A 21,477-nucleotide genomic window follows, 5' to 3' on the forward strand; every position below is an offset into this window, starting at 1 on the left:
CAATTCCTAAGTTCTTTTGTAACGACGCATCTTATTGTCTGCTAAAGGGAGGCAGGTCCAACATCAGTCTTGTAGGCTCAGAGAATATTCATATTCGTTGGCTTAGCTCATAAGTAACTCAAGATATGGAAAGTTTGTTCACATCACTTGCTGTGGTATTTTCAAGTTTTAGAGAAGGTGCGATGTAAGGAGGGTTTCTGTTAACGTTTGTTGCTACAGACCCTCGCTCCTAGAGCAGCCAGTAACAGTCGTAATACAAATTATACGTGCTGCCCAGGTCGCCAAGATGGAGGGAGGGGATAAGGTAGGAGGTGGGACTAGTGTGCTGTTTGGCACGTGGGGGAAATATTGCATAGTAACTGTGAATTGAATTTAATATGAGTGAATTTATCTGGTGCTCTTTCTCCATCCTCAGTGCCCTGTCAGGAGAGGTCGATTTCTAGAATAAATCAGTCTTATTCCTAGTTTCTGTTTGTCCCTTCAGGTTTGCATGCAAGGACAGTACCTTCCAACGATCTAGGGAAGTCTTGAGAGTCATTCTTTGGGTTGTACATTGGCTGGGGGAGGGGGAGAGAAAATCTCTTGGACCATAGAGCACTTGTGAATACTGAATCATTTCTGCAGGAGAGGAGGATGCAAGGGAGTTGTGACTTCCACCTTGGAAACTTTGAGGGAGTGGTGGGTTTAGTTGGTGGTGTGGTGGATCCTTGACCCAAATAATTTAGCCAGGGTGGTCTATATCTTAGAGGTGAAGGTTACATCATCATGTGCACCAAAGTGGCTGATCACTGGTGTATGATGTTGCTTGTGACATTAATATTGTTTTTAGCCATTGCATGGAGTGTTCTGAAGCTGTGAAGATGTCTCTGGAGTCATACGAAGAGGGTAGTGGTCTACTATGATGACATGGAGGTGGCCAAAACACCATTGAGATGTAGAAATTACCTGACATCTATTTCTGTGTGGCAGGTTCTTTTGCTTGTTTGGCGCTTGAGATATTCTTTGGCCCATGTTTTCACACTCCTATTGGCTCTGTGCCAAATTAAATCTTGTGTTACCAGTTTGGCTGTTTCCCTTGTGGAGGGATGGGCAAATCCAACTGGACTCTATTTCTGTTCTGGATAGTGTGTCTACCACTGGGATTTTCTGCTGAGGGTAGACTCAGGTATTCTGCTGGGGAATTTCATGATGACCAAGAGCTGGCATTGCTGATGGATTGAATATTCGTCTTGGTTCTTGGTAAGGGCATTGACAAGTGGTTAGTCGTCTGTTAGGATGGTAAAAGGTGTGCCTGAACTGCAGATGCTTAGGTATATAGCAAGAATTTCCTCTCTGCTGGGTTTGGCTTTCTGCCGAGGAATCCAAGAGTTTGAGGCTACCCGTTCACTGTTTGTTCTATTATGACGCCCATAGGAACATTGCTTGTGTCCATTGTGAGCATGAGTTTGGCCTGAGGATTGGGAATACCAGATTGGTGGTGGTTATCAAGGTATGTTTGGTGGCTTTAAAGACATCTTGTTTGGCTGGGCCCAAGGTTAGGGGCTTGGTGTATCCATTGAGGGTGTCATAGAGGGGTCCATGATTTGTGCGATATTTGGCAGCAGTCGGTGGTAGTAGTTTACAAGTCTGTGAATTCCTGTAGGTCTTTTATGGAAGTTTGAGTGGGTCATTATCTGACAGCTAACACCTTGGAGGGCAAGAGAGAGACGTGGTTTACCGAGATTTGATTACCCAGGAATTAAGATGTGAAGGCCTTGGTGACCCATTTGTCAGGACAGGCTGCCAGTCCATTATCACAGAATAGGGAAAAGATGGCTCTGGCCTGCTTTTGTGATCTTCCAGGCTCCCGGAGAAGATGGGGATACTGTCTGTGTGACAGACAAGGAAAGAAAGGTCATCCTCATGCTGAAATCTGACTCAGATGCCAGCTTCAGCACCCAGTCACACAAGCTATAACTCCCCCTCCACAATGCAGACATGGATTTACCTGTCACTGTTTTGTCTTAGTAAGATTTTACTCTGATCATTTGTCTTTATGTCCTTGTGTGACAAAGCTAGTTATCAGTCTGTTAATGGCTTCATTAGCATGATGAGCCTGTTCATTACTAGGGTGGTTTACATGATTACCATGCTGGGTCTGTCAGGCTAGTGGAGGATGACCCTGAGCTCTTGATAGAGAGCAAAGCCAGAATTTAAGTGCCATATTTAGTTCATTATTGAGTTCTTTTTAGTGGATTAGCAAGGCCAATTTGATTCTGTTAATTGCTAGGGCCGAAGCTATGCTGATCTGTTGGTCACTTCAAAAGGTCATTGTTTTAATGTAAAGGGACTCACAGGAACTCGTAATAAGACTGATTCAGTCTCAGAAATTGACCACTTTAAGAGCAGGTATAGAGGACAGAAAAATATTGATAAGTAAATGCTTGATTGTGGGGGATAGTTTTGTAACTGGCTGCTGAGGCTGGCAGCTGAGCCAGAGTTCAGCAGTGAGGGTCTACAGCCCCCCACACCTTCCCTCCCTCCCCTCCACTGACTCAGACAAGATGAATTGGTCACTGCTCTGTATAACATTTGGAAGTTACTGTAAATTTGCAGTAACTTCCTTGTCTCTTCTCATAATGCACTTTCTCCAGAACCTGAAATCACCAGCATATTCTCGAGAATTTGATGTATGAGGCCAAATAATTTATTCCAAATTTTAATTCGTAATTGCTGCTAAGTTAATATTTAGTAAAAAGCTGTATAAAAGGCTAAACAGTATCCTCATACTTACACTCACAATATTTACATTGTTTTCACCATATCGAGCTTTGAAAATTATTTCTGAGCCTGCAAGAGTATGTTGGGTGGCAGGAAGGTGAGGCCATAGATACTGCACTACTGTCCAGTCCCATGTCCACAGGCCAAAAGTGGCCTGTTACCTTCTGGTGACGAACCGCCACAAATTTAAACAATACAGAAATATATTTATAATTTTAACATAAATAAATAACTTGAAAATAATAATGATGATAATTGTAAGCACTGATGAATACAGTTCTATATGCTGGCTTATGTATGGATTTATGAAATTTTTATCACACCGTGATTTATGTAGAATCATGAAGCAACAAATGTCGTTTAATATCCAATTCACATTACTTTGGGAATATCCCTGATGGGGAATTATCACCGAAGGAGATTTTGTAAGTGACGAATGGATCGGTACCGCCGGGTCTCGATCCCTCAACACAGTACCTTCCAACGACTCCATTCGACGGTCAAACCACATTGGTAGCGTCATGATTTTATGGATTTATATTTAAGGCATGCACAATTTAATTATGTTAATAGTGATATCTGCAGCCTAGAATATTTCAGTAGGAGTGTCAGGGTGGCCCACCTGACTCTGTTTCAGTATAAAGTGTTAAGGTACCCAGCCTGGGTCATTTTGTATATAAGATGGCCCCTCACTTGTCAGTATAAAGTGTTAAGGTACCCAGCCTGGGTCATTTTGTATATATGATGGCCCCTTGCTTGACAATACCGCTTGATGCTAATAAGATCACATTGAAATGAAACAGTACAAGTGCAAATTGGAACTTCAGTTCCAGAGGTAGAGGCAGTTTCCTAATTCAGAGAGTAGTGGCGTCACGATAATCCAACTTTTAAAAACTGAACCAGTGTAAACGATCGGTGCCTAATGTATTTGATATGATATTCGAGTGATCCTTGAGTGAGCCTTAAAACTAGATTGTGTAGCAAGCCCCAAAGCCTCAAGCCCAAGGAACAACAAATCCTAAACTCCATAGTCTGTTGTTTGTATTATGTGTGTTGGCCAAGGTACAGCAAGATAAAGTACAGCATTTTATCTTGTTTTACTGTTTGAAAGTTTACAGTTAGTCAAATTGTCATTGATTTTTAGTCTTAGGCTTATCCTTTTGTTTTCGTCGGATGCTATTTCAGACTATTGTTAATAAACCTGTATCTATTACATCGAGATGGTGGTTGCTTTTATTATTGGCTCTTTTGAAACTGGTGACCATGGTGGGTGTGATGTCAGATCACCTAAATCAATCAGAGATTGACTTCACTGAAAGTGTGTACTGTACTTAATAGAATACCATGGATCATTGTAGTTTATCAATGTTAACTCAGGGTTGCTAATGGGAACGTAGTGTATTATTTATGAAGAATACAGGGGGTCAAGTTGCTTTCAAAGCTTACCCTCATTGCTGTGGTATTTAAGCTTAGTTGAGAAAAGCAACTTTGCCCCAGGGTTGTTTGCAACATTAGATATATCAATATTATTATTACACACATTTTACAAAGAATAAACTTTGCAGAATGGGTTGTCATTGTTCCTTGGGCATGGGTGCTAAGATAGTTTGCTATTTTATTTCAGTTGGTGATGAAAAAAGTCTTATGTTTGTTTGTCTAATTATGAATTGGTAATTTCGTTCTTGGTTTGGTCCTGATTGTTGCTGAAACCAAAATTGGCATTGAACAGCCAAGCTGCCTAAACATAGCAACGTTTAGTTTGTAAACTGATACTTGAGTGGGAAATGTTATGAGTGTAGGCATAAATTTACAGCAGTAAGGATCATAGGAATCAGATATTCAGAATGCATTTGAACGCGGGGAAGGTTACTTTGTCATGTTTTCTTTTCTAGCGAAGCGGAATGACGTCCTCTTACACAAACCCCTTTTTTTTTTTTTTTTCTGAGATGGGACCGAGGGTTCCTCTGATTGCCTGGAAATGCTAGGCTAACTGATCACCCTCAGCTAGTCAAGCACCTCTGAGCATCCAGAGGAGCAGGGGCAAAGATGCCAGGAGTTACAATACTGCAGTAAATGTACTGTTATGATTATGCAGTATATGAGCTGAAGCATTGCCACCCCCGGCATCACTGCCCATGCAGTCCAGAATGGTCCTTCTCAAGGTGAAGGGAACACCTAGCTGACTGCGCTACCTTACAAGTAGCGGGCGGTGGGGTCGCCAGTCCCTACGCCTTATTGTGTGACCCAAGTCACCTAATTTGGTTTATCTGAATGGAAAGTTGGTTTGGGGGATCCGTCTCTGCGGGGTCTCTTGGGTCCTCGAGTGTTCGCGTCTTGATCAAGGCAGTGTCCTTGATTCAATCCTTGACTTTCGTCTTGATTGTTGTTTGCATCGTCACCAAAAACAGTGTAATGTGGGGAGAGCAAATTGGCAAATGATGTCTCACCTGTGGTGCCTGCTGTAGCAGACGTACCTTCCACCTGATGGTCGGGATCATCATCTTCTCTCTTTCGCTTTAGGGACGGGGTTGAAGATGCTGTTCCAGATGATTGGTCTCCACTTGCATCTCTCTCCTCCTCACCACTGTTCTCGTCTGTTGTTGACTGGACTTCAGAATTGCCATTGCCAGGCACTTGCTGTGCAGACGTAGCATTGGACTGAGGTTCTCCTGGTTCTGTGCGTCTCACTTGTGTTGGATCAGTGTGGTGTGATGGAGTGTCGTGTTGCATTGGTCCTGTACCGTTGGCAGCATGTTGAAGAAGGGTCACAAGACTATCAAGTTCCGGATCCCCAGACGATAAGTAGCTCAGATCGAGTGGATCGTCTGAGATCTCAGAACCGTCCAGAATGCCCAAAATTAATTGCTCGATTTCTGTGTCTTGGTTATTGGTAAATTGACCAATGATTTCGGGGCTTGGTGGGCCACCGTCCCTGGAAGGAAGAAGAAATATGGCTGAGTCAGTGAAAATGCCAATGTAATTTAAGTTTATGAAGTTTTTTTTAATGATGGCTGAACGGTAGTTGTGGTTCAAAAATATGAGAAGGATGCAATCAGTGATCTGTCATACAGAGCTAGAGTATGCCACGCTGCTGCCATTACAAATTACGAAAAATTAAATTTTATGAAAGGGAAACCGTTGGCTTTTACGCTCGGAAGGAATGTGCTTACTTCGTAGGAGTGTTGTTTTTATGTATTTCTAGTTGCTGTTCAAAATTTTTGTTTGTGGATCAACAGTAACCTGAAGATATAGATTTGGGGAGTGAATGAAAGGACGAGGTAGTCTTATACTCATAGTGTTGGTTCTGTTGTTGTAGTAGTTTTAATCATTATATACAGGGGGCTTATCAATGATTCAGCAGTTAAAGTATGAATATTGTAGCGACTGATGTTTCTTATTTCCTGGAGAACTCCCTTTATATATATGTCCTATATACATATATATATGCATGTATAAAAATATATATATATATATATATATATATATATATATATATATATATATATATATATATATATATATATATATGTATATATATATATAGTGTGTGTGTGTGTCTATGACCTGATTTTCGGTCATATATAGGTTCTACCAGTACAAATAAAACACGTTTATTTTCCTTAAAAGTTACACAGGGCCGTGGTACTAATATTACGCTGCTTAATTATGCAATTATAATCGGATGATACTCTGAGGTGGCACGTGCCATGACTGTCCTCCAGACGCACTTGCTAACCTAACCCGTCGACCGCTAAACCCTTACTGATTAATGTTTCAAACTGAACTGGCTTAGGTCATAGACCTCAGCTGATTGGTTTCCTATAATCGAAAGGAACCAATAAGGGTCTTCGATGTATGGCACTCATTTGAATTGCCCACACCAAACCCCAACGATCGTATGGCGTTCGACGACTCGGCAGTATCTATCTGTTCGTTACTCTCTGATCACAAAGACGTACAAACAACCAGCAGATTATGTTACATCACAAACCAGAATTTCTATACAAATCATTTTTCACGCACGCACACACATATATATATATATATATATATATATATATATATATATATATATATATATATATATATATATATATATATATATATATATATATATATAATATATATGTATATATATGTATGTATGTATATATATATATATATATATATATATATATATATATATATATATATATATATATATATATATATATATATATATATATATATATATATATATATATATATATATATATATATATATATCTTAAGACCACAGGTGAAGAAGTAACACACTGGGAGTAGGTCCTGACTGGTTTTGACTTTATTTCTAAGCCACTGGCCAAGGCTTGCTACATAATACAAGAAATTCACAACACAGGGGCGGGGGGGGGAGACAATACAAACAAACATCCAAAACCGTTGGAAATTGAAAATCCGCAACTAATAGGTTTTAGGGAATTTAGGGGGAGGAGCGGCCAACCTCATTTGTGCTTGGGTCATGTACGATGTTTACAAATATTATTATAATCCCTTTTCCATGCATAACTAGTACTTTCTTTAAAATTTAAACATTTTACATATTTTTTTTTTTATTCTAGCATCAAGCTTATACATACCTGGAATGATGTTCATATTTCATATTTTACAATAACTTTCTTTTGTAAAAATAGAATCATTGACCTTTCTTTCCAGAGTATTATTTGAATAAGCTATCTGCTTTGCCTTTGTATAATTGTTTGTTTGTTTGTTTCCACTGGCATACACAAAAATCCACTGTCCACCTGTGCATATCTTACACATTTCCTATTTCTTATACTGTTCCATTCTTTTTTCCAATGTTTTTCCGGTTTGACCAATATCAGTGTTACCACAAGACTCACATGGAATTTGATATATACATCCTTCAGCAGTGTAGGAAGAATTCTTCAAGTGTTTCATTGTTCTGAAATGCTGCATTAACTCCAAAATTCTGAAGAAGATGGGGATATCTTTCATATTAGTAATATATGGTAGGACAAGCAGCTCATTGGACGGGTTGGTATCGTTCTCGGCTAGCACTCTGCTGGGCCCGCGTGCGATTCTCCGACTGGCCAATGAAGAATCAGAGGAATTTATTTCTGGTGATAGAAATGCATTTCTCGTTACAATGTGGTTATGACTCGACAATAAACTGCACTGTCTAGCACGGATTCAGGATAATTCAGTTTCTCGCCTGTATTCCTAATCTTATCTATTTCATCATCAATATGTTCGGGACTACATATACGTAATGCTCTTAAAGACAAAGAGGTGAACACTGTTTTCTTAACCTTATTGCTTTGACCAGAATAAAACTGCACGTAGGCAGAGATATTAGTAAGTTTATGTAGACACTGTATTTAAACCCCTTACTACTACTACTGTTGATTAGACGATTCAAAAAGGGTAAGCAGCCATCTTTTTCCATTTCCATAGTAAATTGAATTGATGGTACTAATTCATTTGTCAACGAAGTCATTTAGATTTTCGTTCCTTGGTCATATGCAAATTGGATCGTCAGCATACCGGAACCATACTACATTGCTTGGAATTTTTTTTTTATATTTTACTTAAAAAAAATACCATATACGAATTACTGGGGATGAGGGGGTTACCCATTGCCCTGCCACATTTTTTTTTATTTCCCTTTTGAGACCAAATTTACATTTTTGTTTACACATAATTTAATTAAGTCTGTTGAATTGTTTTTTGGAAAATCGGACATCCAGCCTAGATTCACTATATTAATCTGTACACTGTTTAGTTGACTTATCAAGTCAACATTATGCCATGTATTAGCATCAGAGATGGTACCAGCCAATGGGTTAAAAGTGTTTGCTGGGTACTTTGCCAGAATGTCAGATGTGTAACCAGCTGAACTTGTCATTGGCCTAGCAGGAACATTTGTTTTGCGAGTTTATATAGTTCCGTACTAGTTCCATACATGTATGGTACCGATGGAGAGGTCTCAAACCTTTTTTTTTTATCAGGTTTTCATCTTTTCAATATCGCTTTCTGTTTGCTCTTGCAAGTTCACATTGTCTAGAGTTTTAATCAATTCTTTGTACGTATTTTCTCCACTAAAAAGACCATCCATTTTTTCGATGTCTTCATGTGTATATTTTTGTCGTTTCTCATGTGTGTATTTTTGTCATTTTCATATGTATATTTTTTGTCATTTTCCACGTGTATGTTATTGTCATTTTCCATGTGTATGCTATTGTCACTTTTCATGTGTATATTTTTGTCATTTTTCGTGTGTATGGTTTTGTCATTTCTCGTGTGTATTTTTGTCATTTTGGTGTGTATATTTTTTTGTCATTTTCCATGTATAAAGTGTCTGTTTTCATGTGTATATACATTTTTGTCAGTTTTCATGTGTATGTTCTTGTCATATTCCATGTGTATATTTTTTCAATTTTCATGTGTATATTAGTGTCATTTGTCATTTGTATTTTTGTAAATTTTCATGTGTAATCATATTCTATGTGTATATTTTTTTCAATTTTCATGTGTATATTTTTGTCATTTTCTATGTGTAAATTAGTGTCATTTTTCATATGTATTTTTGTCATTTTTCATATGTATGTTTTTGTCATATTCCATGTGTATATTATTGTAATTTTTCATGTGTATTTTTTTCAATTTTCACGTGTATATTCTTGTCATTTTCGTCACACTCTCAGGTATGAGCTGAATTTTTTGATTTCCAAAAACTCTGATAGAATTAAGTTATTTGTAAGAGAGTGTAAGTTTGACTTCAGTGGGAGATTGTACTCCCAAAATTTTGGTATGGCAAAGGGTAACCCTTTATCTCCAGTGTTAAGTAATTAGTAGAGTATATGGAATTTTATGAAGGTAAAATATTACACAAAATCATTCCACGCAATGTTGTATGGTGCAAGTATGTTGACACGGTGAAATTTGTATAACGCCGAGGAACGAAAATCTAAATAACTTCTGTGACAAGTTAAACGAATTAGGACCATCCATTCAATCTCCTATGGAAACGGCTAAACAACTTCTTTGACAAGTTAGATGAATTAGGACCATCCATTCAATCTCCTATGGAAACGGCTAAATAACTTCTTTGACAAGTTAAATGAATTAGGACCACCCATTCAATCTCCTATGGAAACGGCTAAACAACTTCTTTGACAAGTTAAATGAATTAGGACCATCCATAAAATTTCCTATGGAAACGGAACAGATGGGTGGCCTACCCTTTATAGATTGTCTAATACATAGAACTAGCAATGGGCTGAAATATACTACTAATATTTCTGCCGCCGTGCAGTTTTGCTCTGGTCAAAGCATTAACGCTAAGACGACAGTGTTCACAACTATGTCTTTCACGAGCATCACTTATCGTATCAGTAGTCCTTAACACATTGATGGTGAAATAGATAAAGTTAGGAATACGGGCGGGAAATTGAAATCTGAATGGATACTTGACACTGCAATAGAAGCGGCAAAGAAAAGACTGTATCAAAATAGATAAGAAACATAACTGAAAAAAAAATGCTTGTAATACCATACAATAATCGTATGAAAGATATCGTTCGTCTTCTAAAGAATTTTGGGAGTTGATGCACATAAAGAATTCTTCCTGCAATACTCAAGGATATGTATATCAAATTCTGCTGAAGTCTTGTTATATATAACTTGAATATTGGTCAAACTGGAAAAGAAATATGGAAAAGAGAATGGAACAGAATAAGAAATGTTTAAGATATGCCAAGTGGAACAATGAAATCAATCATGCAATCAATTGGGCAAGGCCTAAAAAGACAGGTCATTCTAATAAGCCAACGGAAATAACTATCATTGATTCTGCCTTTATAAAAGAAAGTTATTTTAAAAATGTGAACATCATTCCAGGCATGTATATAAACTTGATGCTAGGATTTCAAAAGAAAAATATATAAAATGTTTACATTTTAAAGAAAGTTTTGTATTGTTACCCCAAGCATATATGTGTTGTGAATTTCTTGTATTATGTATCAGTCCTTCGTCAGTGGCTAAGAAATAAAGTCGAAACCGGTCAGGACCTACACACAGTGTGTCATTTCTTCATCTGTGATTTTAAGTGATATATAACGTGTCATTGTTTTGTATCTATCAATTATCTATCTATCTATCTATGCATATATAATATATATAATATATATATATATATATATATATATATATATATATATATATATATATATATATATATATATATATATATATATATATATATATATATATATATATATATATATATAAAGCTGTAAATCCAGGCCTTTCGACTGGACGCCAGGTCCTTTACTTAGCAGACTCTAAGTAAAGAACCTAGCATCAAAAGGCCTCTGCAGCACTCCAGTGTTTCAGCTTCCTTCGTGGATTTTATCTTTATTTATATATTCATCACGTTCCATATTTTCGTGATTCAGTTATACATACATATATATATATATATATATATATATATATATATATATATATATATATATATATATATATATATATATATATATATATATATATATATATATATATACACATACATACATACATATATACATACATATGTACATACATATACACACATATACAAACATACACACATCACGTTCCATATTTTCGTGATTCAGTTATGCATATATATATATATATATATCAATCAATATAAACTCTTCGTCACATGATTAGTGATTCTCCTCATACGTATATGTTGATATGGATAAATCACGTGTCCAATATGGCGGCTAGGTGTTTGTAAGGCTGTTTCCAGTTATAAGATAAAATTGTGGCATTTCCTTTACATGTTTATTAAAGCTATCCAGGACTGTTGTTATTTGCTGAATACTCTGTAAGGTTACCTACAGGAGACTACCCTTCTCCCCCGCCCCACCACAGTAAAGTGCTATAGTTACCATGCAGAGTAAATCTTTATCTATCTACTTACATATACATATACATATATATATATATATATATATATATATATATATATATATATATATATATATATATATATATATATATATATATATATGTGTGTGTGTGTATTATGTAGAGAGAGAGAGAGAGAGCTAATTAAATTTACCTCAATTTACTATCTTGCAATTATCACATCCATATTAATAAAATAACTATCGTTATGATTGCAGATTTTGTCAGTTTTTGTAACTATCATTAATTTCTTTAATCGCAGTTTTTTTTTTTTTTTTACATATTCACTGATTAACTTCATACGTATTGTATCTAGAGGCATGTCACGTGACCAACATGGCTTCTCTGGTGTCTGCAAATTTTGCTTGTAGTGTGAAGTGCACATTGGAAATTCTTCGGTGAAACGGCCGTTCCTGATTATATATGAATAAAAATATTCCATCCCCGTTTGTTGAAGGCATTTGGCGCAATTGCCATATGTTTACTTTTCTGTTTATCATGTTTTGGTCAGCCTACCCTCTCTTTTGAAAGTATATTTAAAAATTATATATTTACTATTCACGGACATTCTCAGAAAGTCCCAGAAATTGATAAACGCCGAGAGAGGACGAAACTTACGTTTCTGGGTTTTCGGCCATCGTCGTCGTGTCTTCGCCTCTTCGACGTACGGTGTCCCATCGACGCCGCCTTCGGGCCCGCGCCCTTTGAAGAAAGGGATGTTGGTGGGCTCTTGTCACTCCGCCGGGGCGTTTACGAGCACTTTAAAAAGGGGGGTTAATGGCAGTTAAAAACTTTGCAGGCTACGATGTCAACAAGAACTTTATTCGCGATCTCACGGGGACAAGGTGTTGGCTGAACTCGGTCGAGTGTCTTTGCCTGGGCCCCGAGCTCTGAAGTCTCAATGCAAGATCAGAGATGCCGGTTACTCCTTTTCTACATTTTCTACGCTGTTGATGACCGGCGTTCGTCAAACAGTTGAGTAGAATTAAGTAGATCCCATGGATGGGCAATTCACGGCTGAGTAGAGCTGGCCTAATTATATTTTTCTATTTGTTACGGTAAATTATTTATGCGCCATGAATAACGGCGGGTCGTTGCTAGTCGCAACCGACTGTTGTCTGGTCTGGTTGACGTAATAGTCTGCCGCAGTGATGCCACATAATGGGACAGATTTTGGGGCGGGTTTAATATAAGTTCATTGGTTAAAAGTAAACAGTCCGCTATACGTTGATTATATACCAAATCCTCATTTACAATTATATCTAAGATAAAACTAAGCAGCAGGTCAAATCACGAAAGATGGTGCAACCCGGATTCTCTCTCTCTCTCTCTCTCTCTCTTTCTTTCTCTTTGTATTTCTTTTTGGTTGCCTCTGCTTTACGGCGGCAGCTGGACCTTGCCTTTTCCTCCCGAAAGAGTACGACAAAAAATAATTATAATAATTTTATTTTAATTTGCTTTAGATATACAGACAGCTCTGCATAACTTGCTCAATAATAAAGGCGGGTTAGGTTCCGGAAAGGCGACTCAGTAAATCTTCCAGTGTATTTATACAACGAAATTCATTTGGATTTAAATCTAATAATAATAATAATAATAATAATAATAATGTGACTTGAAAAACTCTACGGACATGTCATGCAGCATTTCACTGTATGTCTACGGAAACTATAATATAGGCCTACCCTTACGAGTCGCCATTGAGCCTCGCCGAAATCCCCGTAGGAGGGTAGCGCCACCAGTGCACCTCACGCACTGCACCGTAGGCATTACTTAAGGCTCTTTGCAGTGTCCTTTCGGCCCCTAGCTATAACACCTTTCATTCCTCTTACTGTACCTCCGTTCATCTCTTTCTTCCACCTTGCTTCCCACCGTCTCTCCTAACAGTTGTTTCATAGTGCAAATGCGAGGTTTTCCTCCTGTTACACCTGTCAAACCTTCTTTACTCTCATTCAGCGCTGAATGACCTAAATTTTATATTGGCCTAAATTTTATATTAAATTCCATTCCACACGCATACTACTCTTCCAGAGGCTGATTTCGAAGCGATTATCAAAATGATAACCATTTTGGAATGAGGTCTTTTCCTGAGAATATTTCATATGCAGTTCCATGGCTCAGCGAACTGGAACTATTTCGTAGGACTAAAAGATATTAGCAAGATCGTGAGGAACCCTTGGGAAGAATTGTCACGGGCAGTATTTAGATAGTGACTTAAGAAGAACTCCGCAAGGCAATGGTGGATTTCATATTTCAAGATATATTTGGCTTTGTGTGTGTGTGTGTGTGTGTGTATATATATATATATATATATATATATATATATATATATATATATATATATATATATATATATATATATATATATATATATATATATATATATATATTATATATATATATATAATTATATATACATAGACATATATGCGTGTGTATGTGTACTTTGTGACAATGGTTAATATTATTATTACTATTATTAATTGAACTCTTCGGAAGAAGGCGGCTCATCTTGTTCAGAACAGGTTACAAGATCCTACATCCACCATAACCGGCTTTGGTGACCACCCTAGGGGGACTAAGGTTCATGCTATTTTTTATTTTTCTTCAATGAAGGTGATGGAATGGGAGTGGAATGCAAAATTTAGTCCTTTTTGTGTGATTTCAACTAGCGTCCAGCTGATGGAATGGACGGCAAGGAAACCAGTGATGGAATGGAGAATGCAAACCTTTTTAGTGTGATTTCAGATAGACTTCATTTGAGGAATGACTAGACTAGGCTTATACTGTTCAGGACTTCATTTCACATACCACACAGGTGATGGAATGAAGACTTGTCAGGCTTTGACAAAGAGCGTGATTTCAGACTAGACTTCATGTGACACACCACCCAGGTGATGGAATGGAGTGGAATGCAAAATTTAGTCCTTTTAGTGTGATTTCAGACTAGACTTCATTTGACACACCTTTTAGTGTGATTTCACCCAGACTGATGGAATGGAATGGAATGGAATGCAAAATTTAGGCCTTTTTGAGTGACTGACTTCAGACTAGACTTCATTTGACATTTGACCACCCAGGTGATGGAATGGAATGGAATGCAAAATTTAGATGTGATTTCAGAAGACTTCATTTGACATACCACCCAGGTGATGGAATGGAATGGAATGCAAAATTTAGACAGTGTTATTTCAGACTAGACTTCATTTGACATACCACCCAGGTGATGGAATGGAATGGAATGCAAAATTTAGGCCTTTAGTGTGATTTCAGTGACATACCACCCAGGTGATGGAATGGAGTGGAATGCAAAATTTAGGCCTTTCAGACGAGACTTCATTTGACATACCACCCAGGTGATGGAATGCAAAATTTAGAGTGGAATTCATTTGACATAACCACCCAGGTTTGGAATGGAATGCAAAATTTAGACCTTTTAGTGTGATTTCAGACGAGACTTCATTTGACACACCACCCAGGTGATGGAATGGAATGGAATGCAGACGAGACTTCATTTGACATACCACCCAGGTGATGGAATGGAATGTAATGCAAAATTTAGACCTTTTGTGTGATTTCAGAAGAGACTTCATTTGACACACCACCCAGGTGATGGAATGGAATGGAATGCAAAATTTAGGCCCCACCCAGGTGATTTAGTGTGATTTCAGACTAGACTTCATTTCACATACCACCCAGGTGATGGAATGGAGTGGAATGCAAAATTTAGGCCTTTTAGTGTGAAGACTGACAAACCCAGGTTGGAATGGAGGAATGCCCTTTTAGTGTGATTTCAGACTAGACTTCATTTTTAGTGTGATTTCAGACGAGACTTGATGGAAATGGAGTGGAATGCACACCACCCAGGTGATGGAATGGAGTGGAATGCAAAATTTAGTCCTTTTAGTGTGATTTCAGACTAGACTTCATTTGACATACCACCCAGGTGATGGAATGGAATGGAATGGAATGCAAAATTTAGGCCTTTTACAGACTTTTAGGTGATGGAATGGAATGAATTCAGACTAGACTTCATTTGACACACCACCCAGGTGGATGGAATGGAATGGAATGGGCCTTTTTAATGGTGATGGAATGGGAGTGGAATGCAAAAGTGTGATTTCAGACGAGACTTTAGGCCTTTTATGGAATGTGAAATTTAGGGCCTTTTAGTGTGATTTCAGACTAGACTGATGGAATGGAATGGAATGCAAAATTTAGGCCTTTAGACTAGACTTCATTTGACATACCACCCAGGTGATGGAATGGAGTGGAATGCAAAATTTTTAGTGCAGACTTTTGACATACCACCCAGGTGATGGAGTGTGATTTCAGACTAGACTTCATTTGACACACCACCCAGGTGATGGAATGGAATGGAATGCAAAATTTAGGCCTTTTTAGTGTGATTTCAGACTAGACTTCATTTGACATACCACAGGTGATGGAATGGAGTGGAAATGCAAAATTTAGGCCTTTTAGGTGATGGAATGGGTGATGGAATGGAATGGAAAAATTTAGGCCTTTTAGTGTGATTTCAGACTAGACTTCATTTGACATACCACCCAGGTGATGGAATGGAGTGGAATGCAAAATTTAGGCCTTTTAGTGTGATTTCAGACTAGACTTCATTTGACACACCACCCAGCTGATGGAATGGAATGGAGTGGAATGGAATGCAAAATTTAGGCCTTTTAGTGTGATTTCAGACTAGACTTCATTTGAGACTAGACTTCATTTGACACACCAGACCACACCACCCAGGTGATGGAATGGAATGGAATGCAGCTGGTGATGGAATGGAATGGAATGCAAAATTTAGGCCTTTTAGTGTGATTTCAGACTAGACTTCATTTGACATACCACCCAGGTGATGGAATGGAATGGAATGCAAAATTTAGGCCTTTAGTGTGATTTCAGACGAGACTTCATTTGACATACCACCCAGGTGATGGAATGGAATGGAATGCAAAATTTAGACCTTTTAGTGTGATTTCAGACGAGACTTCATTTGACATACCACCCAGGTGATGGAATGGAAGTGGAATGCCAAATTTAGTCCTTTTAGTGTGATTTCAGACGAGACTTCTGATGGAATGGAATGACATACCACCCAGGTGATGGAATGGAGTGGAATGCAAAATTTAGTCCTTTAGTGTGATTTCAGACGAGACTTCATTTGACATACCACCCAGGTGATGGAATGGGTGAGGAATGGAATGCAAAATTTGGAGTGTGATTTCCTTTTAGTGTGATTTTTGACATACCAGACGAGACTTCATTTGGTGAATGGAATGGAATGGAATGCAGACGAGACTTCATTTGACATACCACCCAGGTGATGGAATGGAATGAAATGCAAAATTTAGACCTTTTAGTGTGATTTCAGACGAGACTTCATTTGACATAACACCCAGGTGATGGAATGGAATGGAATGCAAAATTTAGACCTTTTAGTGTGATTTCAGACGAGACTTCATTTGACATACCACCCAGGTGATGGAATGGAATGGAATGCAAAATTTAGACCTTTTAGTGTGATTTCAGATAAGACTTCATTTGACATACCACCCAGGTGATGGAATGGAATGGAATGCAAAATTTAGACCTTTTTAGTGATGGATTTCAGACTAGACTTCATTTGACATACCACCCAGGTGATGGAATGGAATGGAATGCAAAATTTAGACCTTTTTGAGTGTGATTTCAGACGAGACTTCATTTGACACACCACCCAGGTGATGGAATGGAATGGAATGTGATTTCAAAGACTTATTTGGTACTGATTTGGAATGCAAAAATTTAGGCCTTTAGTGTGATTTCAGACGAGACTTCATTTGACATACCACCCAGGTGATGGAATGGAATGGAATGCAAAATTTAGGCCTTTTTTGAGGTATGTGATTTCAGACGAGACTTCATTTGACATACCACCCAGGTGATGGAATGGAGTGGAATGCAAATTTTAGGCCTTTTAGTGTGATTTCAGACTAGACTTCATTTGACATACCACCCAGGTGATGGAATTTATCGAATGGAATGGAATGCAAAATTTAGGTCTTTAGTGTGATTTCAGACGAGACTTCATTTGACATACCACCCAGGTGATGGAATGGAATGGAATGCAAAATTTAGGTCTTTAGTGTGATTTCAGACGAGACTTCATTTGACATACCACCCAGGTGATGGAATGGAATGGAATGCAAAATTTAGTCCTTTAGTGTTATTTCAGACGAGACTTCATTTGACACACCACCCAGGTGATGGAATGGAATGGAATGCAAAATTTAGACCTTTGTGTTATTTCAGACGAGACTTCATTTGACATACCACTTTAGGTGATGGAATGGAATGTAATGCAAAATTTAGACCTTTGTGTGATTTCAGACTAGACTTCATTTGACACACCACCCAGGTGATGGAATGGAATGGAATGGAATGCAAAATTTAGGCCTTTTAGTGTGACTTCAGACTAGACTTCATTTCACATACCACCCAGGTGATGGAATGGAGTGAAATGCAAAATTTAGGCCTTTTAGTGTGATTTCAGACTAGACTTCATTTGACACACCACCCAGGTGAATGGAATGGAATGGAATGCAAAATTTAGTCCTTTTAGTGTGACTTCAGACTAGACTTCATTTGACATACCACACAGGTGATGGAATGGAGTGAATGCAAAATTTAGGCCTTTAGTGTTATTTCAGACTAGACTTCATTTCACATACCACACAGGTGATGGAATGGAGTGGAATGCAAAATTTAGGCCTTTTAGTGTGACTTCAGACTAGACTTCATTTCACATACCACACAGGTGATGGAATGGAGTGGAATGCAAAATTTAGGCCTTTTAGTGTGACTTCAGACTAGACTTCATTTCACATACCACACAGGTGATGGAATGGAATGGAATGCAAATTTAGGCCTTTAGTGTGACTTCAGACTAGACTTCATTTCACATACCACCCAGGTGATGGAATGGAATGGAATGCAAAATTTAGGCCTTTTAGTGTGACTTCAGACTAGACTTCATTTCACATACCACACAGGTGATGGAATGGAGTGGAATGCAAAATTTAGTCCTTTTAGTGTGATTTCAGACTAGACTTCATTTGACACACCACCCAGGTGATGGAATGGAATGGAATGGAATGCAAAATTTAGGCCTTTTAGTGTGATTTCAGACTAGACTTCATTTGACACACCACCCAGCTGATGGAATGGAGTGGAATGCAAAATTTAGGCCTTTTAGTGTGATTTCAGACGAGACTTCATTTGACATACCACCCAGGTGATGGAATGGAATGGAATGCAAAATTTAGGCCTTTTAGTGTGATTTCAGACGAGACTTCATTTGACATACCACCCAGGTGATGGAATGGAATGGAATGCAAAATTTAGGCCTTTTAGTGTGATTTCAGACGAGACTTCATTTGACATACCACCCAGGTGATGGAATGGAATGGAATGCAAAATTTAGGCCTTTTAGTGTGATTTCAGACGAGACTTCATTTGACATACCACCCAGGTGATGGAATGGAATGGAATGCAAAATTTAGACCTTTTAGTGTGATTTCAGATGAGACTTCATTTGACACACCACCCAGGTGATGGAATGGAATGTAATGCAAAATTTAGACCTTTTAGTGTGATTTCAGACGAGACTTCATTTGACATAACACCCAGGTGATGAAATGGAATGGAATGCAAAATTTAGACCTTTTAGTGTGATTTAAGACGAGACTTCATTTGACACACCACCCAGGTGATGGAATGGAATGTAATGCAAAATTTAGACCTTTTAGTGTGATTTCAGACGAGACTTCATTTGACATACCACCCAGGTGATGGAATGGAATGTAATGCAAAATTTAGACCTTTTAGTGTGATTTCAGACGAGACTTCATTTGACACACCACCCAGGTGATGGAATGGAATGGAATACAAAATTTAGGTCTTTTAGTGTGATTTCAGACGAGACTTCATTTGACATACCACCCAGGTGATGGAGTGGAATGGAATGCAAAATTTAGGCCTTTTAGTGTGATTTCAGACGAGACTTCATTTGACATACCACCCAGGTGATGGAATGGAATGGAATGCAAAATTTAGGCCTTTTAGTGTGATTTCAGACGAGACTTCATTTGACACACCACCCAGGTGATGGAATGGAATGGAATGCAAAATTTAGGCCTTTTAGTGTGATTTCAGACGAGACTTCATTTGACATAAAACCCAGGTGATGGAGTGGAATGGAATGCAAAATTTAGGCCTTTTAGTGTGATTTCAGACGAGACTTCATTTGACACACCACCCAGGTGATGGAATGGAATGGAATGCAAAATTTAGGCCTTTTAGTGTGATTTCAGACGAGACTTCATTTGACACACCACCCAGGTGATGGAATGGAATGGAATGCAAAATTTAGGTCTTTTAGGGTGATTTCAGACGAGACTTCATTTGACATACCACCCAGGTGATGGAATGGAATGGAATGGAATGCAAAATTTAGGTCTTTTATTGTGATTTCAGACGAGACTTCATTTGACATACCACCCAGGTGATGGAATGGAATGGAATGCAAAATTTAGACCTTTTAGTGTGATTTCAGACGAGACTTCATTTGACATACCACCCAGGTGATGGAATGGAATGGAATGCAAAATTTAGACCTTTTAGTGTGATTTCAGATGAGACTTTATTTGACATACCACCCAGGTGATGGAATGGAATGTAATGCAAAATTTAGACCTTTTAGTGTGATTTCAGACGAGACTTCATTTGACATACCACCCAGGTGATGGAATGGAATGGAATGCAAATTTTAGACCTTTTAGTGTGATTTCAGACTAGACTTCATTTGACACACCACCCAGGTGATGGAATGGAATGGAATGCAAAATTTAGGTGTTTTAGTGTGATTTCAGACGCGACTTCATTTGACATACCACCCAGGTGATGGAGTGGAATGGAATGCAAAATTTAGGCCTTTTAGTGTGATTTCAGACGAGACTTCATTTGACATACCACCCAGGTGATGGAATGGAATGGAATGCAAAATTTAGGCCTTTTAGTGTGATTTCAGACTAGACTTGATTTGACACACCACCCAGGTGATGGAATGGAATGGAATGCAAAATTTAGACCTTTTAGTGTGATTTCAGACGAGACTTCATTTGACATACCACCCAGGTGATGGAATGGAATGGAATGCAAAATTTAGGCCTTTTAGTGTGATTTCAGACTTGTTTGACATAGACTTCATTTGACACATACCACCCAGGTGATGGAATGGAATGGAATGCAAAATTTAGGCCTTTTAGTGTGATTTCAGACGAGACTTCATTTGACACACCACCCAGGTGATGGAATGGAATGGAATGCAAAATTTAGGCCTTTAGTGTGATTTCAGACGAGACTTCATTTGACATAAACCCAGGTGATGGAATGGAATGGAATGCAAAATTTAGGGACCTTTAGTGTGATTTCAGACGAGACTTCATTTGACACACCACCCAGGTGATGGAATGGAATGGAATGCAAAATTTAAACCTTTTAGTGTGATTTCAGACAAGACTTCATTTGACACACCACCCAGGTGATGGAATGGAATGGAATGCAAAATTTAGGTATTTTAGGTGTGATTTCAGACGAGACTTCATTTGACATACCACCCAGGTGATGGAATGGAATGGAATGGAATGCAAAGACTTTTTGAGGTGATCTTTTTATTGTGATTTCAGACGAGACTTCATT

The 21,477-nt window shown here is 38.1% G+C and overlaps 2 protein-coding genes across 5 annotated transcripts in view; one reads left to right on the top strand and one right to left on the bottom strand.

Annotated features, from left to right (window-relative positions):
* The window catches only part of ArgRS-m (arginyl-tRNA synthetase, mitochondrial), a 187,876-nt gene that overhangs the window by 18,133 nt on the left and 148,266 nt on the right, over positions 1 to 21,477 (top strand). The gene's annotated exons all lie outside the window — the stretch shown is intronic.
* Positions 88 to 12,841, bottom strand: LOC136853000 (uncharacterized). Its single transcript, XM_067128121.1, has 2 exons — positions 12,340 to 12,841; positions 88 to 5,692 (listed from the first exon to the last, which is right to left on the bottom strand). The coding sequence occupies exons 1-2, from the start codon at positions 12,357 to 12,359 to the stop codon at positions 5,014 to 5,016; spliced, it is 699 nt and encodes a 232-aa protein (XP_066984222.1). The 5' UTR covers positions 12,360 to 12,841; the 3' UTR covers positions 88 to 5,013.

This window comes from Macrobrachium rosenbergii, chromosome 26 (genome assembly GCF_040412425.1).
Source record: "Macrobrachium rosenbergii isolate ZJJX-2024 chromosome 26, ASM4041242v1, whole genome shotgun sequence".
Taxonomy (NCBI): domain Eukaryota; kingdom Metazoa; phylum Arthropoda; class Malacostraca; order Decapoda; family Palaemonidae; genus Macrobrachium; species Macrobrachium rosenbergii.

Coding starts and splice junctions, on each gene's coding strand:
- LOC136853000 (XM_067128121.1), bottom strand. CDS start 12,359: ATGGCCGAAAACCCAGAAAC. Junction 5,693..12,339: donor ATGGCCGAAAACCCAGAAAC/GTAAGTTTCGTC, acceptor TCTTCCTTCCAG/GGACGGTGGCCCACCAAGCC.